Genomic DNA, 25,827 nt, shown 5'->3' with positions numbered 1-25,827 from the left:
GAGAGGGGGTAGCATGAGGAATGTGACACCACGGGCCAAGAGGGATGATGAGGGACACTTACAGGAATCTCTCAATTTCCCGTCGAGAGGCATTTAAGAGTCAGATTTATCACGAAGCGCTCCGCTCACCCTCCTCTAACCCTGGATTCTTCACTTTCACTGTCTGCTCATGCCGTAATAACTTACTGAAACACACCTGGGAAGGCTTTGGAGCCATTACAAGGCAAACAAACAGCTAATGATGGTTATCGTCTCCTCCTCCTGCATCCATGCGAACAAAAACTTGGTGTGTGGTTTTTAAAAGAAGCTTAGACAAGGAAATACACAAACTGTGGTGTAGGAAACATCCATAGCGGGCTACATCACTTGAAAACACAACGGTTGCTTTAATAAAACTGTAACGGATTATTTCTGTAAGACCGCATTGTTGCTGTTCGGTCCGTGTGTGTTTATGGAAGCTGCATGTACATGAGCTTTGAGTTTCCATGTGCCGAGACGTGCTGCGGGCTTGTTTAAGAAGGTTTCTGATGAGGAGCAGCAGAGCGATCCTCCTGCATTCACGCTGGGCTGCAGACGTGAGCAGAATACTGAGGGACTGGAATGACAAGCCGGATGCTCCGAGGAATGCTGAGGCCTTGCCAAGCTAACAGCACAGGCAGCTCCGACCGCCACTCTGAAGGAGTTTAAACGCCAAACTGCAACACTGCCTGCCCGCCTGGCAACAACGTCACCTGTTGTTTTTTTAAAGGTTTTACAACCAATTCCTGAGTGGAAGCTGCTTTTTCACTAGTCAGTGTTAATAACATGTTTAACCCAAGACACAAAGAGCCATCAAAATGTGTCAATTTCAATCTACAAGCAGTGAGAATACATCAGAGTAATAGACTGTCAATCCTAATTTGATGGCAATTCAGTGGAGCTACTGAGGAGAAGCTGAGAGTAAATGGTTTCTGTGCTTTTCTCATTGCAACACCTGAGGTCCCAGCTCACAGCTCACATCTCTAAAGCACGCAGAAATGAAATAAAAGAAGTCTTTGACACTTACCTCGGCTGCCATTTTCTTCATCCTGAAAATAAGACAGAAAACAAATCAGGCAGATGCATTGTGATTTGGCTTCATTGCAGTTTTTCTTTCTTTTTATGGTTTATTTCCTTATTTCCTCACATGTATATGCAAAACAGCTTGACTTGAATATATCAAGCAAACAAATCATTTATCTCATCCCAACTTTCCACAAAAGTTTATGTATCTGCAACCATCAGAAAATTAATCAACTAGTTGATAAAGATTAAAGAAGCAACAAATCTAATGAGTCAAAAAAGCCAAATATTTGCTACTGCTGTTTTAGATATCATTATAGATGGAATAGATTTGGATTTTACAAGATATCACCTTGAAATTTGTCTGAATTTTCTTTACCATATTGCTCAAAAACGATAACATTCATAAGAAATAAAAGTGTGACTAAATTCAGGCTACTTCTGCAGTAAGACACCAGCAAAAGTAAAACAGCGGCACAACAGCAACATGCTAAATACAGTAATGATACAACATTAGTATTAGCATCCAAAATATTCATTTTTTCATACAGTATCAACCCTTAAAACAGTGATAATCCAAATAACTGTTATTTAGAGCAGTGCTTCATTGTTGCACAGGCCTGTCATTAAAACAGCTCTCTCTGTTACAGTTAACAGGAAAAAGAAGCCACTTCACAGCCATGTCTGTGTTTTTCCATTTCCTCAACACGTAAAACCTTAATTCAGCTCAGAGCCCCAGTTCAAACCCACATACTCCCGCTTTAATCCACCTCCCCTCAGTGACACATATGTTCTCCATGGATCCTTTAAGACTCCTCGCTCTCCCAAGGCTTTCCGTAAGACGGCCTGACCCTCTTCAAGCTAACCCCAAACTGCGATTAGTCAAGAGCTCCGATCCAAGACCCTAAAAGTAATTACAATGAGAAGTGATGGGTGTACAAGGATTTTTCTTTTTTCACCCTCCTCCTCCCCCTGTCAGCTGAGGTTATGTAATAAGAGAGCTGGTTAGGGTTTACAATGAGTGCGGCTGAAATTTAAGGTTTCAGTTTGAATATTTCCAGGAAACAAGTGAAGTCCACTCTTAGTGTAAACCTTTATGCCACTGTAGCTAAGAGTGAAGCTAATTTATCTCCTTCAGTTTGCATGTTAGAGAACAAACTCTATCTAACGTCAGTTAAATAGTGGAACCATCACATCTTATGAGACTCACAGCAGAACAAACTGGCCCAGACTGGACATTAAAGGGCCCGAAACAACACTGATACCCAAGAACACCTCTGGGAGAAACCCTCTATCTCTTTGGTTACACAAATGTCTGAAACTGTCGTGCCATAGTTTCTCTTTCAACATGCAGAACCGGAGCCAAAAGCTATAAACCGAACGTGCTATACTAACTTTGTAGGAAATCCTTCTGTGCAAACAGAGGAGGTTGTCAAAATACACTTCAGAGAAAAGTAAACCAAACTTATCCTGAATTATCACTAGCAAAAACTAATATGAGGGAGGCCACGATAAGCTTTGAGAGAGCCGACTGAAAACGCCAGCGCATTTTCCCATTAAAGGAGCCCAGTCGTATGCACCCAAAGCCCTTTAGCCCCCGTGTTAGTCTGTGCCCATTAGAGGCCGGAAGTGCTTTAACGTCAGGATTAATACCAGAGCACAGATTGGTACTGATGTTGTCCAGAAAACGGCTGGAAGAGTTCCCAGGTGGGATGATGCAAGTCAGGAAAGAGCTCTGAAAAACAACTGCCATATAAAAATAACAATACAGGGACTAAACACATCATGCTAACTGAAAGAGAAAACGCTTTAGAAGGTTTTAGAGGCATGTCATCTTGAAAAAAAAAAGTCAAAATTCCATTATTTGTCAGAACTTGAAACCGTAAAAGTGGAACAAATGGATGGATTTTTAAGTTTCTGACAATCTATGAATTGTTTATCTGTGACATGCCATTCTGTTGTTAAAAAATACAAAAATATTATTTACATGTCTCGCATATAAAATAATTTTCAACTAACCATATTCTGCTAAAAGCTAAAAATTCTGCATTAATTGGCACAACCATGAAGCCACTAGTGACTGAGCTGCGACCAATCGTCATATGACAAAAATTCGGGAGTTTTCAGCCGACCTGGGCTGAACTTTAAGGTGGGAGGACCAGGGCAATAAATTAAAGTGTCAGTAGAAAAATATTTGTAGTATGTAGAGTCTTCTTCTAGTATTTGAAACACCTGTGGGCGCTTGGCAAACTATTTTACAAGTTGAGTCAGGGTTTTTCCGCTCTGCTCCAATAAATAATCAAAGAAATGAATGTATCTTTATTAATTCATGGCATTTAAACATTGCTGTAATGTCCAGAAACCATTTGTGAGTTCTCTCCACTTCCAGCCATGGTTGTGCTGTTCCCATGTCTGCAGAACTTTATACTGTAAGAAAACACTTTCTTTCTGTGAAGACAGTATATTATGAAAATGTGCATGTACAAGGAGTTCTACTGTCTTAACTGTTTTCTTGGGGCGATGTTCAAACAGCAGCTGAACATCATAATTCTGATTATACTTCCCCCCGGTGTCACACAAATCTGATGTTTTCTAATCCGAGTTGACATCAAAAAGCTAAATGAAGTCACAGTTTAAGATTACAATCTGACCAGTAGCTATAATTTCTTGGCCCTTGACAGCGAGGCCAAAGTTAGCTTAGAGGACAAGAAGCATCAATGACTGGAAGAAAGACATTTACATGAAATGGAGATTTTGCTTTAACACCTTCAATATTTTAAAATGTTATAGAAATACTGTATATTAACATTTTCCCCCATAAAAGGCGAATCATTTACATAATAATCCATTTCAGCCTAAAAAAAACAAACCCTGTTTCGTCTTAAACTATGAATTAAAATCAACTTTAATTTGCTAAATCAATTGAGAAACCTGCCAGTGGTCAGTGATCAGTTCATCTGTTTCTCATTCAATGTCTGTTTGTGTATGCATTCTTATGACAGTGTCTTAAATTAAGACAGATGCTTCTGGCTTCAAGCTTACATCACTTGAGTCAACAAAAGTTTATTTACTTTGGCAGCTTAGGATATTTTCTTATTCAAACTTTCTAGAAAATGTTGCTCACTTAAAAAACGTATGAGCTGTACGTTGAATTAGATGGCATGAAGTTGTTGTTTTGATATGTCATCAGAAAGGTAAAAGAAGGCGTTCTGTCACCTTTAATGAGTTGTGGACGGCAGATTCGGGCGGGTAGACGATGAAGTGTCGCAGCGTGAAGCCGAAGCCCTGGGATGTCCGGCGCAGGTGAAGCGTTTTGGGCCCCGGCCAGGAGAAAGGCTCCTCCTCGGCCCCAGGAGAAGCCATCGCCGACGCCTCGCTCTGGTCGCGCCCATCCTTCTGCTTGGCCTGAAAACGGGAAAAACAAACAGGCATTTAAGAGCTGATCTTCAGAATATATGTAGCAAAGAAGGTACACTGGTGAATGGAGGTGTTTTTGAAATAGTTTGACATTTTGGGAGATATGCTTATTCATTTTCGTGTTTAGAGTTGGATGAGAAGATCCTACTCTCATTTCTGTATGGTGAAGCAAGTCAGAACAGGTGAAACTGTTTTGTTTTCCTTCTGCATTTGTTGTACGATTATGATATGATGTGCTTGTCTTGATTAAAGTGAGCTGGAAAGATCTGCACTAAACCACTGGACAGAACAGGCTAGCAGTTTTCCTCCACTTCCAGTCTTTGCGCTAAGCTAAGCTAAGCTAAGCTAAGCTAAACAGGCATCGGTCGTAGCTTCAAGTAGATGATAACTGAAAATCAAATTGTAGCTTTAGAGCATTTTTGCTTCAAACTTGTGACCTCTCATCCCATGCAATGGCTATGTTATGCAGCAATATAAAATAAATGAGTGTGAATAGCTGACTGAACTAATCCGACTAAATGTTTAAGATAATCGTTGTTGTGCTAATGTACAACGTCACGTAAGTGCTGTCTCAGATGTAACACAGCCAAGCTAATGCCTGCATGTAAATGGAGCTGCAACAGTTATTCAAGTATTTGTCAACCATTTAATTAATTCCCAACTATGCATTGTTAGTGTTTCCCAGAGAAAGCAGTCATTCCCAGTAAGCAGGTCAACCTCTCAGACCATAGGGGTCTATACAGTAAAAGTATGCTGTATTTAACCAGATAAAGATCAATGCAAGTCAGCAAAAATGTACATAATATTATGCAACAGAGACATTTTTCTCCTTCCTTCCCCTTAAATCATCATCTCACCCCCGAAAATTAATCTTGGCGTCCCATCGGGGGATCCTAACCTCAACGCTGGGAACCACTGCTACAGATCGATGCAACGTGACGGTAAAACTACCATTTCCATGTGAGAGCAAACTCAGAGCCACATAAAAGTACAGTGAGTCCGCTGACATCAAACCCGGTGATTGAGTAAAACGAGGCGGTTTTTTGCTAAAACAAAGACAAGCGTGTTTTTGGAGAACACATTGGTCTCATTCATCAAAAACACAAGAAGTCCCTTGTTGACGATTCTTCACAGGTATCACAGAAGAGCAGGCTGTTAAAGCTGAACAACACGGTGTCGTTTCGTGGTCAGCACGAGGTTTTGTTGTCAGTTCTGAGGTTTTCATGTGTTTCTTTGGCAAATAATACTGCGCAAATAACTGCTCTTGGCATCTTTTTGCTGTCACACTATGGCAAATTGATACTATCACAGTAGACGATTAAAATAACATCTGTAAGAAGCAGTTAGCACACTCTAAAAGCTGTTGATTATGACAGGTGAGACTTGCATAGTAGCATGTTTTTGAATACATACAGCACATAGCATGCCTGCAAATACAGAAACATCTCACTTCACTTATAGTGCATGATGTTGTTACGTGAAACAGTCAAATAATGTCGCTCCTGAGTCAGGATTAAAATCAAAATATCAGTCAAAATATTCAGGATGATCATTTAAGGTCCATTTGTTGCAGCCCCTAGTTCTATACAGCTATACATATGGCTTCAGTTATTGCGCATTTGGGGCTTTGCGGGGCTATTTTGCGTGTTTGCGTGATGACAGACTTATCTTCTACATTCCTACTGTGACTAACACAGGATAAAAACAACCCCTAAACGCTGGCAGCCCTCCTCTTGCATAACGATACTTTGAAGCCCACATAACACAACACATGCTCTCTGTCGGCTGGAGAACCCTTAACTTAAATGTTCTGTAACGTTAAGCTGTTCACGCTGATTCAGTCTGAGGTGGCACCTGTAGCTGAGTCACTCCATGTTCGCTTTGTGTACGTCATGCTACAAGAGCGACGAAAAACAAACACACAAAAGGAGCACAGGTGGTCGCATCTAGGAGTTAACAGACGGCTGCTACGCGATAAGATGTGACAATTTCTGTAACTAAATCTGCGATCTTGCAGGAACATTTTAAGAAACAAGAGAACGAGCATGTCGGGAAATAGTTGAACAAACTGATATGATAGCAACAGAAAACCACTACGCAATTTAACACATTTAGTTCAGGAAAAAACGCTAAAATCTGACGTTTCCGGTTTCTAAAGTTTAAGAAATTGACTTGACTAAAATTATAGCAACTCCAACATCTTCAGGTTTTGGACCTAGATTTGAACAATTCCAGTAATTTGAATTTGGGAAATTACAATTCTCGGGCCAAAGACAAAACGTTGAACCAATTAATGAAGAAAACATGTTAATCCATAATCAAAACATTCAATATTTGTGAGTATAACGTCTTCAGGAGTGTTGATTTTCTGGTGTTTGGTCCACAAATGTCAAGTCTGACAAGAATTGAGATATGAAATACATCATTCAGGACTTCCATTTTCAATCCATAATTTTAAAAAAAAATCTCCAAACCAAAACTTTTTAATGCCAGATTTAACATGACCCTCCACATAAAACTGGAAATATTTTGTAACTGCTAATCACAGCTACTCAGTGTTGCCCCATCGCTGATCTTTTGCTGCTGCTGTGAGCTGTCTGAACACTGTCACATCCATCATCAAAGCAATGATGAAGCTAAACCACGACACCACAGGGTGTGCGTTAGCGGTTATTGCTAACACTACCATAGCGGCTCCAGGCTACGAGAGCACTGCCAAGAGTTTCAGCCTCAACCCAGATCTCTCCGCAGGCTCTTCTCCTACCAAAATACATCTTAGGTATGGATCCAAAACAAAGACATTCTCTCCCCACCACCCCTCTGGCTTTTCTTTCCACATCTCTCCTCTGCCTGTCTGGGAGCAGCAGATGTAGAAGCCTCCTGAGGCTGGGATGGGTGTGGGCTTGATGGTATAACGAGTGAAATCACCACCAATACCCAGCGGTGTGGAGCTGGACGCAAGCCATAATGTAACTGAGAGAGCAAGAAGGCAGGAGGGAAAGGAGCTGAGAAAGTGCAACTCTGCTGTTTGTTTTGATTTTGTGCTTAAACTTAGTGTTACATTATGCAACAGCTAGGCCATTTGGCCTAAACGCTACATGGCGGAGGTACGCACACATTTTCCATCCGGTCTCTCTCTCTCTCTCTCTCTCTCTCTCTCTCTCTCTCTACATATATATATATAACATGCTGAATAATACAGCAGGATAAGCAGCAGTAAAGCACGGTGTGAAGGGTAACTACCTTTGTTGTAAATTCCCACAATGCCTCAGGAAAGACTTATTCAAAAGGTACAATACTGTAAATCCGTTCCAAACAAGCTCACACAATTGCCTGATAAATACCGCTCAATTATGCATGCAATCTGTTCATCAAAACAGCCACCATTATGTGCACGCCGAGGGTTTGATGTGTGTGGAGCCATATGGTGCCACAGCCTGCAGGATGCTACATTTGCGTGCCTATTCCTGCTTCTTTATGTATATGAGGTGAGGAGTTTGACTAAATTTGAATAGCATTACTTGTGGACTCAGCTTTTCTCCAAACTATTTTGTTTTTAGAGTGTGAGTCACCCTTGGTTACCGCTCCACAGCTTTCGCAGTGTTGTTTTTTCTTTCCAAACTTCTCTCCCCATAGGGTTTAACATTAGTCACCCTTATTCACATTATCATAGGAAAATATGCCTTTAAGTCCCTGCTTAGGCCCAACGCTGAACAATGACTGACTTCATTCCACTCAGCTTTAGTCCGCTCCACACAGAAAATAAAGAATGACTTTTAGTTTAGAAGAAATCCTGAAAATATGAGCCTATCTTATACACACAGCTGGAACAAAAAACAATGCTGTCCTCTGACAGTAAACAGAAAGTGTCAGTCTGAAACCACCATGGGGACCAATAACAATAAATGAAACCTAAGCCAAACACACACAGACACACTCACGTTACAAACGATATCGGTCAGTGAAACAGGACTACCCTGCTGCTGGAGAGCCGGATGACGCACACCAAATTCCTCAGACAGCACAACAAAGTGCAGCCGCCCCTAACCTCTCCTCCAATCTCAAATGCTTCCTATGTAAACCTATATGTCTCTGACAGACACTGATATCCCTTAAACGCATTGTTTGTCTTTGGGGAGTCAGGGTATTCCTAAATGGCCGGAAACCTTATCACAATTTGGCTCCTCACATTGTCAAACTGCAAGGATGCTCCCCATCTCGTACAGAATATCCTTACCCGAGAACGAACGCAGTTCTTCCTGGAGGCTTCTCGAAGCCGAGCCCAGGACACGCTGCGGTTGGGACTGGTGAGCCCCAATTCCACTTCACCCCAGTAGGCTCTGGCCAAAAGCTGGAACCAAAGACAGTACGGCTCTGACAAGCAGCCATCCACCCCGGCTAGACGAGCCCAGGGGCAACCTCCAGATGACGGGGATGGAGAGAGGGAGCAGCACCCTTCTGCGTTTACATCCACATCCCGAAGGTCAGGGTGATCCTTCAGAGGAACCGGCTTACAGCCTGGAGGGAGCCCGTTCCTCTGGGCCAGCATGGCATAGCCAGGTCTGAGGTGGTAGCGTCCAGGTGGTTGAGTAGATCAACTATCCTCAAAAAAATTCCAGCTTCTGCGTCTTTAACAGACTCTTTTCCACCGGATGGTCTACTCTGAGCGTCTGCCTGAGCCCATCTTGCTCCCTCTCTCGTCCTCAGTCCGTCTCTGACTGCCTGTTCTGGTCTCAGTTCGGGGAAACAGGGCTGTTCCTCTGGGCGTCCCACAGACACATGATGTTTCCACTCAGCCGAGAGGAGAGCTCAGCGGCTGAGCGCACTGCAGAGAGTCCGGGCCGACTGACTGACGCACCCACCCACTCACCACACAAAACTCTCTGTGAAGTATGCACACACACACCAGGCAGCCTGAAGTGAATTCGCTTCCTTTCCTGTCTCCTTCATCTCCCCTCTCTCACTCTCCTGCTGCCAGCCTTTAAAAGTTTTAGGTTGTTGTGCGCTTGGCAACACGCGCATGCACTAGAGGACTCACGTGCCGAGGCTAATCAATAAATTATAAGAACAAATGAAGGGAGGAAACAGGACGCACACAGGCGTCAAAGGTAAATATGGAGAAAACTCAAAAAGTTTTCAGAGTAGGAAACAGAAGCCACTCAAAGCTGTTATTTGTTAGCAGACAGGAATAACATAGATTGTTTTTACAGATAATACAAGAAGTCAAGTGGCCCAAAAGCAGATAAGAAAGCATATGGGTCCTGTGAAATCTACAAAAGCATAACTAGTCCACCCACCTTTGCATGCCTGCAGCTCATCTGGCAACTACAAAGAACTAATGCCTCGGTCGCACACGTGGTGGTCAGAGGGAATGCCAGCAGTTGCATAAAGACACAGTTACTGCTGCATGTATATTTATTTATTTGCTTGATTCACAGAGACTGTGCAGTCAAACACGGTTACATAAGGATGAGTAATGCAACAGATGTAATGTATATGGGCTGTCTTGTTAAAGCTAACTTGCAGCCTCCGTCACTGCTTCAGTTTTGTAACCAGTTTTCACCAGTGTACGAGTGACAAAGTCAAATAAAAAGCAAATCCCAGCATTTAATTTTCATAGGACAGTGAAACAGGAATGGTTAAAATATTTGCTGTGAGCAACTATTTTAATATTCGATTAATCGATTTGAGTTTTTTTATAGAATCAACATCTAAATCCTTTGATTTCAGTTTCTTAAATTGGAATCTTTTCTGGTTTCTTTATGTCATCACGGGCTTTGGGAAACTAGATTTTTCACCATTTTCTGACATTTTATTGACCAAACAACTAACTGATTAACTGACGAATTAACTGACAGTGCAAATAATCATTCAAGTTCATGTTTTTGAAGTTTTTCTTAAAGCAATACTTGATGGTGAACTCATGGTGAATTTGATCCTCTTGTCCATAAGGGTGGCAAAGTGGTTCACTCAAAAAATATTTAAATGCAAAAAAAAAGGATTAAACTTGGCCTCTATCCTATGAAAAATTTAATTCCAATATAATTATTTCAGTAGTTTCAATAAGAATGGCTTGTGGAGAGGAGGACTGATTACATCTGGCTGAAGACTGAGCTCCAGATTACACCTGGCACTCATGAGGAGTGATTAGCCTGGAGCTCCAGACCTCCTCCCCGCCTTCAGATACGTCAGATTGGTCCACCACCAAGACTACTCCTCCCTGCCTTCAGATACGTCAGATTGGTCCACCACCAAGACTACTCCTCCCCGCCTTCAGATACGTCAGATTGGTCCACCACCAAGACTACTCCTCCCTGAAGACCCCAGCAATCACCACACATGAGCATATAACAGCAACCAAGACATTCAGTCTGGGTGACTGGAAGTTGCGACCAGTTCGCTCTGGTGCCTCTGTGTGTGTTGTGTATTGTTTTCCTGTGTGGACCGTCAGTCTGTAGATACTTGTGGTGGGTACTACAGACATTTCGAGCTTCTGTTGGTGGCTGCTAACTTGGCATGGAGCCTCCAGACTCAGTTGAGACTGAGGCTCCAGTTAGCAGTTTGCTAACTTAGTGAAGAAGCTGTTCAGTGTTTAGAGGCACCAGTTTTGTTTTGTTACTTTCTGTTACTTGTGGTGGGTGTTGCTGCTGTACTTAAGTTTGGCTAGGGAGTTTACTTGTTTTGTTCGTGTTTAGCTCAGTTGAAAACTCTGTTAGCCTTTGTTCTGTTATATTCTGTTCTTTGATTTGGCAACACCCACCAGTCTTGTGTTCTTAATCACTTTTATCTTCCATTTGCTACTGAGCAATAAATTCCTTTACCTGAAGCAATAACATTCTGGTTATTTTTGTTGCGTCCAGCTGACCCTAGAAGTTGGATCGAAACAAAGAAAAATCAAGCAAGTGTCTTTCCTAGTTAGTTGCTCTACTTCCAGTACAAACCCGCAAAGAAATGCAATCAAGGGAAACATACAGTGGAGATTTAACACTAGAGAGAAAGTTAAAACTTAGACTGATGCCTCAAACTATCCTGACATGAACTTCAAAACTAATTGCTACACAGAACAGAGACTGTACATTTTGTCCTCGTCTCTTAAATGTAACATGCTGTGGAAAGAGATATCTTAAAAAAGGGAACAAATAAAGCTACCAACAGTCTGTTTATGGCACTGTAAGTGAAACTGCAAATCACTGAGTGAAGCTGTAGCCAGGAAATAACTGAATTTATAGGATTTATACGTCAGTATACATTGTTAGATTGCTTCGTAGAGTTCAGAGAAGTCACATAGTTCGAGGCTTTGCCCCACATGACTTTGACTTGACTTGAGGTCTTGAAGTAGCATGAATCATTGAGAACATCTGTGCGGCATCTTTAGCACAATAAATAAAAAGCAATGTGGACGAAAGAAAGCCCTCATAAACAAAATACGAGGTTTAATGTGTCACAAAGGATTAACTACTTTGACCTATAAGTCTGTCAGTGTTTTTGTGAGCAATCTCTGGCACTTCCAACTGTCTGCAGACAATACCAGGGACTGGGTAAAAAAAAAAGAAGGGGAAAATAATGCAGCTGGTACAATAACTACATTTAATCCCTAAACTTCAAGCGGGTCCCATAATAACCACAATGACCTTGAGCGTGAAAGCAACACTCTTTGTTGAGAACAATTTGTTCTCTGCTACACCCCGAGCGAAACATGTGAATCCAAACCCCTCAACCCACCTGCAAACACCTTCACGCTTCCACAAGTGAACACCTCTTCAATCCTTCAAGGAAAACAGACTCCACAGAGGCCTGGCAACCGCCTTTATTTTAGGAGCCGGGAGATGGTTGGGAGCAGGATGAACTCAGCTCTGATACCTTTTAGTAAATCTCTCCGGAAGAGAGCAGGGCCAAAACATCAATTTAATATTTAATCACATTTTCATGTGAGGGCTCTCTGGAGCATTTGTGCCGCTCCATCTGCAACTTCAGGACTCTGTGCTGTTATTAGGTCTGCTGCTAAACGTTGAGTAGGTCTGTGTGATGCTGCTTAGAGACAATTGATCCGTCTTCAATACCTCACGGAGTCTTGGGGGTTATTAGTTGATTGAGAGCTCACTTCCAACAGCAGCTAATGCGTGTCGTGGTTTGTGAAGCTGCTCTGAACGAGAGTGTCTGCAAAATGCCAAAAATGTAAATACCAGTCTATTTTGATTCGGAGGAATATTTGCCATCCGAGACAGCAGCGACCATGAAAACAACATCAGGAACCCAGTCGTGGAATGTTCCCTCTCAGCGTTTGGTTATGAGCATCTTGTTACCACATTCACTGGGCTCAATATAGCATGTGGTATTCCGTACGGAAAAGACGGCAGAAATAGAAGTCCCCAAACACAGCCAGCTGACACACTTGACAAGTGGAAGCCAAAACAAGGATTAAGTCTCGCAAGAATGGCTATATACGAGAACCATACACTCTTTTGCATGTATGAAAATATGTCGAGTGTTTCTGAGGCACGACAAGGGTTCAGCCAAACAATACATCTTATGTCTGTTAATACATGTCAGATATATACGTCTCTGAGTTCCTGCAAATCTAAAACACATAAGGGGGAAAAAAAGACCCTTAAATGGAATTCCTGTTGGCTAACAATGGCATTTGGTGCCATGCAAACACAAGACACGCCGCCCAGAAATATTATGCCGTTACTGTGGCAACTCACCAGACCACAACAATGTCGTCCACTGGACTGGGGTGTTTTCCGTGGGCGCTCGTGTGATTTCACGGTTTATATGTGTTTGTCTGTGTTTATCCCGAGTTCAGAGCGTCTACAGGCGTCACGAAGGGCAGCAAACGGTGTCGAGGAGGCGATTTGAGGCTTGAAACTTGGCCGTCCATCTCGCTTCCTCTGACTTCCTTTGATGTCAACAAACACAGAGGAGATGCTGCAGATTTGCCACACGCTGGATTTAAGGATATAAATGATCTGCAACGGCTTGATGTGGAGCAAAAGTGAAGAAACTGTGCGTGTGCAAATTCTGGATTTGGCTTTGCTGGTTATGCTAGTGTGTTTTAACATCTGGGCAGAACTGATACGGCCTCAGCAGCAATTCAGGTCGTCTAAAGTATTGTAGTTGAAGAGCAAAGTAAACGTAGGAGTCTGAAATTATTGTCAGCACCACAAGGACTGACTCCGTCTACAGAAACACTGCAGCATTCACTAAAAGTTCTATTAGAACACAAAATAACATCCAGAAAAGGCTGAAAGTGTGCATGTCCTTGATGCTTTCACATTCTTTTGTAGACTGTCAGTTGCCAGTTTACTGCATAATGTAGAAATGGTTTGGAGTTGTTTACCCAAACGGTCTCAAAGTCAAATCCCACAAAGGACTCTTGTTTACACATAACCCCTAATTGTACAGTTTCAACACAGTAAAATATGTAAATCAATCTAACACCAACAATTTTCAAGGAAGAATTAAAGGAAAAGGGAAAAACACTGTTCAGAATTCAATCCCATCCATTTAATTCAACACAGTTTGTAACATAAAAGAAGTCGGCTTCAGGTTTTTTTTCTATTAATAGCTCAGTTCAGTCAATCCAACAAAAACACTCCACTTTGGGTTTTCCTGTAATCCAACCAACAACTCAAAACAAAGTTTTATTCAGTTCTTTTCACTCCAAAATGAAAGACAATCGACAAAAGCACAAAAAGCAGCAAACAGTGGTGGATAATTCAGTGCTGTTGTAGAGTTTCTGAGTGTTTTCAGAGTTTGGATCCTTAAAAAAAAATCACCAGCAGATGGGAGATGTGTAGGACAAACACAGGTTCAACTATCGGAAATACCTGGGCAGGCCTACGCAACCGTGGGCCAGGTTCTCCAGCTTTTCCTTCACTTGTGTACAATGTCATACTGAAGTCAAACTCCACAAAATCACTGTAGTAGGCGGGACTTCTGAGAGCAGGGAAACAGAGCTATTAAAGCGCTGGTGAGATGAGCGGAGTGGAAAAAAAACAGCAATACAGTGAGAATATTATCTAAGATTTCAAACAATACAATGTGGAGATGGCCACAAGCTAAAAACAAGAGTTTTGCAAGTACAGAAAGATGAGAACTTACAATCTATAAATGCGATTCATCTAGTGTGTGATCTGACTGAAGAAAATGCAAATGTGGCGCTAAATGTAAACAAAAGTACAACATGCAAAACTGTATGTGGATTTATACAACATAAAATGTCAGAAAAGGGGAAAAAAACTGTCCAAATCTAATGTCCAATATCCTACAGCCCAAAATGACGTCCTCAGATTACTTATTTTTTCTGTCCAACAGTACAAAACCCAGACGTGTTCAGTTTACTCTATGAAACAGAAAAGCAGCGGCGGGTTAATGGGATGCTGGCCATGTTCAAACACACAATAAAACAGCTCTTTAACACCAGCTCCAAAAGTGCTTTGAAGAAATTTATGAGACGACACAAAGGTGTAAATTGTAAGCAAGGCTGTCCGTCCGAGAAAAGAAGCAACAACGGACAGTACCAGTGTGGTCCAGTTGATAAAACAAAGTATGGTCACAGAAGTCTGTGAAATTCTAGCGGTGGGTGTGGAGGGTGGCACCTTCGATAACCGACCATCAGACGGAGGGTTTACTGATTTCTGCTCGCGGCTACTCCTGATGCTGTTCGTTTCCTGCGCTATCCCCGCTTCTTTCTGGACACAACACAGTACAGTTTGGTCTTGGAGTCCCCTCTGCTGATAATTCTGCAAATGGCCTTGTGGCTTCACACAACATCATATACAGAGCCAAAGACAACTTACAAGCTGTGGCTGTGGTGAAATAAAGACACGGATGGAGAAATCAACACGCATTTGTGGGACTGGTGTGGGATTTTTAGGACCACTTGTGAGTATTTAAAATAAAGCTACATAAGTAGTGTGGAGAAACAAAAGGAAGGACAGACCCCAGTCCAGTTTGTGGATTTGGACAGGCTTGGGGTTTTTTTCTACTTTTAAAGCAGTAAGCAAACATTTACCAGAGAAATATCTGCAGAATCCAAGATCTAACAGCCAAAGTTGTGTTTCCTCAGTTGTGAAACTCACTTCAGATGTTTACATTTCTGGAGGACACAACACAATGAAAGCCAGGTTGTTTCATGATGCTGTTTCATTTGAATTCACTCAAATCTTGGAGTCCAGGATTTATTAGATGATTATCTGCAGCTCTGATTTGTGTAACAAAGAGGAGGAGAAAAAAAAAGACTGTGGTCTCTAAGCAGCTGACGAGGTCTCTGGATGGGGATTAAAGACACAAGGCACCGACAGGGCTCCAAAAACTACAAGAAGTAATTCTGAAGTCTCCAATTGGTGCTCATGTGTGACCGACTCTGTGTATCTGTGGCTGTGAATGTGTGTTCTTGTGTCTGTGTGTGGTGCAGAGAGCAAGAAGAAAAGGGAAAGTCTTGCAGGAGGATTAGGCTCGATTTGGGGCTGGCTTTTCAAGACTCCTGGCGGGCGTAAGATCTAATCTGGACATGCTGCATCTGGGCTCCGCGAGGTATGGCTTACTGTAACAAAGGGCTGGCTAATGAGGGCCAGGGGACAGGCTGCTCTCGCTATTGGCCCTCACTGCTGCACACCCATAAAGCCCTTCTTCATTCGGCCCTCGGGGGGGCACGGATGGGTATGAACCCCACAATCGACTGCTGTGGGGAGGTAACAGGCCGCCGGTGCTGATCAGGCAGATACTGGAGCAGATTGATCTCGTTTGAGGCTCAGATAAGTGTGAGAGCAGGAGGCAATGGTTGAGTCAGTTACTGCTTAGAGGGCTTATAATATAATTTTACTGCACTCTCATCTGCCAATACACGGGGAGGAGGGACGGTGTTTTCGGTGCGTACATGCAGCGAGACTTTTTTATTTTTTTTCCCTCGAGGGAAGGGAAAAAACTGAGACAGTAAATGAGGGAAAAGCAACAAAATGAGAGAAGCTGTTTGCAGCTGGAATTATTATAAACCTTCTGCTTAAACCAATAAAAGAAATATCAACTCTGAAACAGGCAGCATGGCAAGCTTTTACTTTTGGAGGGTTAAAACTGCAAATGAAACTGTGGCAGCTTGTACAAAACATAACCTAATAAGAGTTTGTGCTTTGTGACTTGCTTGATTCAATTATGTCACCATTGTGATACCCTGTAAATATTTTAAATGGTTCGCTAAGCAACCATTTGTGGTGGGCGATTTGCCGCTCTGCATGTGTCGTATTTTGCTTTTTTTTTTCATGATACTGGTAGAAAAACAAGTACAACACTCCTCTCCCAGTGCTCCTGCCGCATCTGAAACACTCTCTAGACGTTCTGACCACTTAGCATTGCATATTTATGATTGTGTCAAACTAATTCAATCATTAAGTCAAGGATCATATGAAGAGACTCGGGTCCACAGATCAACAACACTCTTGGAAAAGTGGAAGAGCCTGAAGACGGTGCATCGTCCACCTACAGCATGCTAAAAATGCACAATTTTGTATTTAGTTTTTTGGCTGTCCAACATCACTGTCATTCCTGACCCGCTCTACTCTTCAGATTTGGCCACCGCTACCGTCTTCCTCTTCCCCAAAATGACATTCAAGTAATAGTCTTGCCATTTTAACGCTGGAGGAAGTCCGGCATGTGTCAGAATTGGTGCGCAATGTGCTTACATAACAGGATGTCCAGGAAGCGATCAAAACACGGCAGGAATACTGTATCGCTGATGAAAAAGACTGCTTCCAGGTGACAGTGGCCAAATTCAAATGGGGTACAGTTTTTGCCTTTTAAAGGACAGTTTGAACTTCTTCCTTTACATCTTGTATTGCAGATGTTGCGCACACTCGAAGTCGATCACACAGAAAAGGTACTAACTGTTATTCATTTATCCTGCTTCCAACATGCAGATAAACAGAGATGCAACTGAAACAATTAAAATGGCAAACAAATTCTTTTGTGTTGTAGGCAAAAAAACCAAACAGTTGCTGATCTAAGCATCCCAAATGTGAGAATTTGATGGGTTGTTTTTATCTTACATGATGTTGAACTGAGTATCTTAGGGTTTTTCGACAGTCAGATAAAACAACCAATTTGGGAAACTAATTTTTAGACATAAACTCAAAGACGAACAATGAAGATAATCAGCAGACCATTGGACAATAAAAAGTATCATTCGTTGCAGCCTCAGTTTCATGTTAGTGCACTGCAGGCCTATCATTCAGAGCACACTCACCACCATGAAACTTAAAACTAACTTATTCAATGCATATCAAAGATGTAGAATTTCAAAGCTTAAACACTCATTTGCATTTCGATTTGGCACTTCTTCTGCAACTTGATGGCAACACCTTCGACCAATTGCACTTGAAGCACTTTTTGCACTTACTACAGGTTTTTCATTGTCTGAATTCTTGCTTGTGTTGTACGTCGCTTTGGACAAAACCGTTTGCTAAATGAAATTGTAGAATTGTAGATTAGTGATTGAAATCCACACCAAATCATCAATTATCTTTTCTTTTGCATTCTTTGGTTGCAAGGAGGAAGTAGGCACCAGTTTTCTCATTTTAAGATGTATCCAACTCAAACATAAGTAATGATGCAACAACTCTAAAAGCTACCAGTCCAACTCCCCATGAGTCATGCCCACGGCATATTTATGAACCAGTGCACCGCTTCTCTTCCACTGACTATCACAATTCACAGTTTGCTATGGAGACCATCTGTGCAGAGCAGAGAAGAAATGCACGACAGCTTCAAACTTCCAAGAAAAAAAAATACAGGGGGATTTCCTTCAGGACGGAGCTGAGAGTGCAGTTTGGAGAATGGTATGTGTTCAAAAACTAACGGAGGAAGACAAAAGCTCAACCCCAGGAGGTGGGGAGTTGCAGGAGCTTGGTGTATTAGCGAGCTCCCCGTGAAGGAGCCATGCTTGATGTGGACAATTGTCTCCAGAGGTCCCTTGACACCTTCAGACAAATACCACTGCCAATCAAGCATTCAGTAGTCGTCGCATTCACTCCTCAGCAGCTGCTCTCACTCAGCAAGAAAAGCAGCAAATATGTTTCTGATGACAGCCCAGCCCTCACCTCGTGAATAAAAAAGACAAAAATCACTGTCGGTCTTTAATTATTCCATCTCTGCTCCTCTCTCAGACACTTTCCCTCGGGGAGAAACCAAACCATATGGCTCAGGAGGGGTGAGATGACAAAGAGCTCCGGATCATCAGAAAGCGCTAATGAAGACACAGTTGTCCTCCTGTCAGGCCGACACAGTGGTGTGAGATAAAACCATGCTTGAGGTCAGTCTCACTGGGTTAACATGCATCCTCACCGTCTTCAGAAAGTGGCTTTCATACATGCGGACCAAAACTAAGATCACAGATGAAGAGCTGAAGAGAATTATAGTGTTGGTTTACTCACATTTTCAGAACAAGAGATGGCTGCCACACAGGAGATGATCGTGAACTTGTCGTTTGCATTTAAATCAAATAATAATCCAAATAAATTAAGCAATGGAATCATGTAGCGCCTGCTTTTACTAAACAAAAGTTTTGTTGAGCTCAGCCACCAAGCATTCACTGATTCTGAAACATCTAATCGCTCTCTGTGATCATAAAGTAAAAGTGAAACACGCATTTGTCATTTTTATTTCATAGACTAAAAGATAGATGGATTAATCCTATAAGACTTGATAAACTGATAGTGAGAATAGTCGTTCCTTTCATTCCTGACAGCCTTTAACAGAGTTTACAGCTGATAGTAATCTAAACTTTCATCCTGCTCTCCTAAATCTTCGACATTCCTTAAAGCTTTTTATAAAGATACCGAATAAAAGAAAACAGAAAAAATTAAAATAATGCACCATTTTACTCAGACATCTGCTTTGTCTTATCGCCAGTATAAGCGTAGCATCATCCACTAAATTTCACAGCTCCACTAGAACTGCAACTAACTACTGAGTAATCTGTCAGTTATGTTCTAAATAAGTGATCGGTTGTTTGGCCAATAAAACATGAGAAAATCGTGAAAGATGTGAGTTTCCCAAAAGGCCAAGGTATGGTCTTCAATTGCCTCAATTTGTCCACAACTCAACAACTCACTTTGTGCCACAAAAGAAGATGGAATCAGAAGATTAAGACATTTTTTTCTTCAAAACTGACTCAAAGCGATTATCCAGACACTTGCTGAATAAATCTGTAGTAACCAAGTAGCAGTTGCAGCTCTATTAACACTCTGCTGAACAAATATTTTCAACAATCCAGTTTGGCAGTGGTGTGAAGGACATTACAACAGAGGTAGACGTTGCCCAAAAGACCAGAATGGGAACAGAATGGTGCGAATCAAGCAGGTTGACCACATTTCTGAGTAAATGTGGCTCTATAGGGACGGTTGAAGCTTCAGAGCGCAAATAACCCCCAATGTGATGCAGGATTCACCCTACATAAGACGCCTCTGTTCACCCTGAACACCATAAACCACCCACATCTGGAAACTCCGCACAGACATCATCAATCAGACAGTGACACCCGCGTCAAACAGCCAGGCTGCTAAAATGCAAGAATAGGGTGTATGGACTAACTTGTCCGCCCTAAATGTAAACTCGGGTTTTCCAGCCGTCTGAAAGGGCTCCTTTAAGAAGATGTGTCACTTCATGTGTGCTTCATAAAGAGCCCATATAGCAGCGGTGTAAGATGATCTTAGAATTCCTGTAGCTGAGGTTTGAGGTTGGACTGCTGTAGGCTCAGACGGAGGACTGGGGTGGAGGGTCCACTCATTCCAGATGCATGCCTGACGGATGCATAATTACGGTGTAATGGGTGACGACGCACATGGAGGCAGAGCAGCGCCCAGCCCATGTACGTAGCTCTGTGGTGCTCAGAGCAATCAAACTTCTTATAGTGAGATGTTGACTCATTTAAAAGGGGACAAAATAGTCCTGGCTGTCTGTGTGGTTCAACAGACATTCATGATGAACAGAAAATCATGTGGGATGAACAGAGGTGATGCTAACTGTGAATACAACTTAACACCCTTTAAAACAGGATGAACACTCAAATGAGAATACAGAGATTTTGAGAGACTGATAAATGATACATTTGCCATTAAAATGTCTCAAATAATTGGTTTTCTTGCCTCTAAAATGCAGGAACACTGTTCAAATTGTTCAAATGTGAACTCTGGGAGACCACAGTGGCATCTTCAAATGGCTCGTTTTGTTCAAACTTCCCAGAACTCAAAAAACATATAATTTACCATCATATGTCAGGGTTTTTCCAACAACAAGAATCCTTGGCAACCTCTGAAGAGGTTTAAGCCAGCCTCCAAGGAGAATCAGCAGTGCTAAAATGACGAAAAATTGAAAATAAAAACGGAAAGTAATTTTATTTTAATTGCTTCTACCCAAGCAGACTCCACATTTTTGTTTGAAAATGGTCAGAAATACCAGTAAAATGCCCTGACTTCTGTCAAATAAAGTCATATACTCATTTCTTTTACTGTTTGTAGATCTATCATGCTTATCATGTGCAGCCACCCCCCAAAGGCTCATTCTGAGAAGGGGAAAAATCCTGAAGTAGAAAAGCAGCAAATACTCCCACGAGACACTGCTAGAACCGGAGAATATTTGGCATTTTTGTTTGATAAACAACTGAAAGGATTATACATTCACCAAAGTTACCTAAGTAGTTGCAGATAGTTTTTCTGTTAATCAACTAATGGACTCATCTACTTATCCTCTCAGTCCTAGTTATCACGCACGTTAAATTTAATCTGCAAGATTGAATTTGGAACCAAATCATATAATGTAGTCTGAAAGAGAACTAAACCAACATCAGTATCCAAACACGTCTTGCTAGAACGATGAGTGGATTAATGGAAAAAAACTATTTAAACAGACTGAACTGACAGTGGTTAATGTTATATACTTGTTGATGTTATTCATTCACCTTGTCTTGCCTTTATTCGACAGTGTAAAGACACAAAACACAAATTTTAGTGAATAAGGTGACAATATGCTGCTAAATATGTCAAAGTTACACATCTTGAAGCACTCACACACAAGGCTGCTTCCATTTCTTGGGGTTATATCATTATAAACTCAGCAACTTTAGATGCTGATTAACTGAAAAGCAATAATCTAAGATGAAAAACAAGGCAAAGCAATAAGAGAGGAGTACCAACAGCCAAATACGACTGCCTCCACCCTGGAAATACCAAACATGTCGTCTCGGTCGTCCAGCTCGACTATTCTAGTCCACTGGTGAAATATTCAAAACTGCCATTCAAAATTTATAAGAGACTGGAGAGATGCTGGCAAACTCTAAAAATACTCTTTACTACATAACGGAAGATGAAATATTCATCTTGATATGAAGCCTTTCGCCATGTCTGGCACTGCCTCGTGTTTACTCCCCTCACGTGCAGCAGCTGCTGAATGCTGCAGCCAAAGCAGCAGCTGCTATTCTCTTGATTGTAATTATTACTGTTGAGAGACATTGCACTTGATCGCGGGCTGACAAAAAGCTCTGCAGAGGAGGGACCAGCCTGCATACCAGAGTGCCTCACCACTAAAGGATTTTTCTTCTAGCTCACTGAAATCCAAGAAGATTCTGGGTGTTTTTTGCTCATTGTGGGTTTATTGTTCACTGTGATATCAAGTCTTGCAACTCTATGGAAACTACCTATGAGTAGAAGTAGAGATAATTAAAAAATGCCACCATGATAATATCATGAATTACAAAAAGGAAATGACAAATGTTGAATTTCACCATGCTGAATGTATCTTCCAAAAATTTGCTGACAATTTGGTCTTCTGTATACATTATTAGGGCTGGCCCGAATAGTGGTTTCTGGCCTCCGAATATTTGGGCCCCATTAAAGACGAATATCCGGATATTCGTTCCGCCCCATAACGTCCGACCGGGGGGGGCGTGCGGGGGCGGCTAGTCAGATACGTTCGTCTGGTCTCCCGGGTCCACATTTTGCCCTCGTTTAGTCTTTAGTTAAACTGAAGAATTCCCAAACACCGGTCTTCAGCATCTTGTCTTGTGTTTATGCAACAAAGTGAAGCGTAACTTCAGAGTCGGCAGCCACCCGGCCATTCGGGTGGTGTTTACAAACACGAATGGAGGAGCCGAAATGAGCCGAAGAACACGGCGGAATGAGCCGAAATGGGCTGAAGGCGCAGGGAAGAGACGAGCTCCGAATATTTTCGTCTGGGGGGAGGAGGGGGTGATCACATCGACATGTTATCACAGGACGAGATGAGCCGATGTGGTCCGAAGGTGGAGGGAAGACAGTAACGGTGCATATTCTTTCCACCCGGTGACGTCCGACGGCGGCGGGGGGGGATATTCGGATACCAAAATTAATATCCAGATAGTGCCGTAGCGAACGAATATTCGGATATTCGGGTCCAGCCCTATACATTATACCGCATTTCTACATTTATTCTATCGTTCAATTATCAATTTTGCCAATTTGTTTCCATATTTATTTCCCATCTACTGTGTGTAAACTCAGAAATCAGTTTTAAGCTTTGATATGGTCAGATGTTTTTTTTTCATGGAACTGCACATTACACAGGATTGGCTGAATAAAAAGTTGAAAATATGATGATCCTTTCTGCTTTTACAGTTTCTGGATCTAACTAATGATGCCATTTAGCCAGTTTTTCTGAGATATAATGTGCCTTTCAAATCCCACTGGCGACTTTAGAGGATTACGTGGCATCAAATATGTGTCTGACATGTAAACTGGTCATTTATTTCTTAACCAAAAACAGTAATTCCCTTATTGCGCCTCCCTGCTGCTTTGTCTGCTTTAAGTCATTACAAATTGCCTAGATTTGGGTTTTTAACTGTTGGACCAAATGCAATTAGAAGTTGTCACGTTTGGTTCTCGGAAACCGTGATGTCATCTGACGTTTTATTAACTAAACAATGAAATGATTACTTTAAAATACGGATATTTTGACTGTTTTGTTTTGGCAGGATTTAACTTCACATAAAGGGAACTCAATGATGCAAAAAAGATATTTTAATCTGCAATACTAATGCCATTGCGTTACTGCAAAGGCATTCAGTGGACTGTAACAGATTCGGTATGGGACAGATCTGGTAGTGGTTATGAAGAAAGGCGCTGTGCACTGGAGCCAACACTGATGAGGGCTGTGGGACACGCCCTTTCAACAACACACATGCAGAAACGGAGCTCCAGGCTGACCAAGAGCTGTAAATTACACCACTATTATGACCCAGCGAGAGAGAGAGAGTGACGCAAGGCGGTGAGAGATAATATGAGGGGAAAAAAGGACAGAATAACCGAGGAAGGATTCAAGAAAAATGTGTACTCTGTGGATGCCCAGAGTGTCTGAGGGAGGAATGATGGTCCTTGGAAAACACCATGGTGCTTTCCCTGTGTGCACATGGCTGGAGTTGGAGCACATACAGTACTGCGGATCAGCCCTCCCCTCCTCACTTCCTTTCATCCTTCACATTTCTGCCAACGGGTGTGTCCTGTGAACTTCTCCAGGCGCGCTTTGCTGCACTTCATCAGACCTCCGCGTTCAGCCGCAAATGCATCATCGATTAAGATGCTGACACGAGCGGCCAGAAACTCGCTCGGTGACATAATGCTGCATCTCATTATGAGCGACCGTGGTGGCGTTTGGTTGAAAGGTCTCTGCGACCCCACAGTTGTCGCATGGTTAAGCCAATGTCATTAAAGAAAATGAAAAACACCGTACAGTTGTGATGTGAAAAAGCCAACAGGATTCCTGGGATGGGAAGCAACATGGTGACATATTAGCTGCTTTTCTATTTCAGGGAAATCTTTCTAAGCTCATTTGGCAGCATAGGATGCAGGTCTGATTTATGCTCAGAGTAATTCTGATGTTTTTGTGCCTGATGACAACTGGTATTTCATATTTACGTCATGGCAGTGCACTGGGATGGAGGTGCAAGCAAAGGCAAGGATGAGGATGTGACGGAAGCAGACTTGGACACTAGAGGTTACTGTCCTCAGAGGAAAAAAGCCCGCCAGGCGTCAGGAATGAGATAAGACCGTGAATTCAGGGTGAAATAATGGACTGCAGATGAACAAAGAACCTCGGGAGATGATGAAATATCGTTTGGACGGCGCATGGATGTTGCTCACGTCAGCCAGGACTGCCGTTCTGGGTGGGGTTCAGGAGAGTTCATGTGACCTGCTGCAGACATCGAGACAGACGTGGGATTTGTGCAGGGCGGGGCAGGTGTGACCGAACAGTAATGTCCTGTATTAGCTGAGGAGAGAAGAATGTCTTCTTTCAGCTGAGCGCTAACGTCACTTTGTTGGAGAAAAGTCCTCCGGCTGGTGCTGTTCGATGTCTGTCTGTTTTAACAAAAAGCCAAGCAGACGTGAATTACTGAAACCTCCGTCTCGTTTCATTCAATCGCACAAATATCACGACTGGATCAAAGCATTCTTTCAGTGCAGTGTTTACCCAAACAGCATCTCATTTAACAGCTGACATCAGACACTCTGTACAGCCACAACGGTCTCTGCTTTTCTTAGACCTGTTCTATTCTGCTCTGTGGGCGTGTCCAACAAAACCCGGTTATGTAATAGGGACCTGGGCCAGATGAGCTGAAGAAAAGACTATTTAGCTCTCCACCTCTGTCCCTGCAGCGTTGAAGAGCTCGGCCATTATTCACTGGAATGCTTTCCTCCCATGTTGGCCAGGAGAGCTAAGACCCCGAAACCACAGGGTCGATGAATCAGTGCTCTTTGTGTTTGTATGTCTGTGTTTTCCTAATCTGGAGCAAATGAGTTCAAGTTGACTGATGAGTAACCCTTCAGAGGATTCACAAAACAATGAGCTTTCTCATCGATCTTATCTTCATACACACCCCTAGCTCAACCGCAAAAGAATAAAAAAAACATTGCAGCTTGCCAGATATAGTTTTTCATTTATATAAAGGTCAATTTTGTTACAGTCACTGTTGAAAAAGACCTCAAATCAAGTGTCAACAGACAGGGAAACGCCACAAACTTCCATGCTTTATTTTAAACAAACCATGTCCAAATAATTGTGCCTTATTGCCCAGTTTGACAGGTGCTTTATTGTCATAAGGTCGACATTGTCAGTACCTACTGCAGCGCTCGATTTAGACGGTCGTCAGGTCGCCATTTGCGACTAAAAACCGATTTTGGCGACCAAAAATGACAAAAAACACGCTGGTTAGGGGCCCAAATATTTTGATTTGGGCTACTGACCTCCAAATGCAAGTTTCAGGGATGGCAATTTTCCACGGATCCGCGGATTTCCGCCGATTTAAGTTCAAATTTGAACACTTTATTTTTGCTGATGTTAACGTCGTTA

At 42.2% G+C, this 25,827-nt stretch overlaps 1 protein-coding gene across 5 annotated transcripts in view; it reads right to left on the bottom strand.

Annotated features, from left to right (window-relative positions):
• LOC110951013 (rho GTPase-activating protein 21) overlaps positions 1 to 25,827 on the bottom strand; it is a 90,929-nt gene that overhangs the window by 39,975 nt on the left and 25,127 nt on the right. For 3 of the 5 annotated variants that reach the window (XM_022193907.2, XM_022193909.2, XM_022193908.2), the window contains exons 1-3: positions 8,696 to 9,283; positions 4,258 to 4,446; positions 1,046 to 1,067 (exon numbers count right to left, since the gene is read on the bottom strand). In XM_022193907.2, coding sequence (XP_022049599.1) covers positions 1,046 to 1,067; positions 4,258 to 4,446; positions 8,696 to 9,007 — 523 coding nt within the window. In that variant the 5' untranslated portion in view covers positions 9,008 to 9,283. Of the gene's footprint in view, positions 1 to 1,045; positions 1,068 to 4,257; positions 4,447 to 8,695; positions 9,284 to 25,827 lie in introns of those variants that run through there. The other 2 variants (XM_022193911.2, XM_022193910.2) reach the window with 1 other exon arrangement.

Source organism: Acanthochromis polyacanthus, chromosome 20 (assembly GCF_021347895.1).
Source record: "Acanthochromis polyacanthus isolate Apoly-LR-REF ecotype Palm Island chromosome 20, KAUST_Apoly_ChrSc, whole genome shotgun sequence".
NCBI classification, from domain to species: Eukaryota; Metazoa; Chordata; class Actinopteri; family Pomacentridae; genus Acanthochromis; species Acanthochromis polyacanthus.
This window is presented reverse-complemented; position numbering and strand designations above follow the sequence as displayed.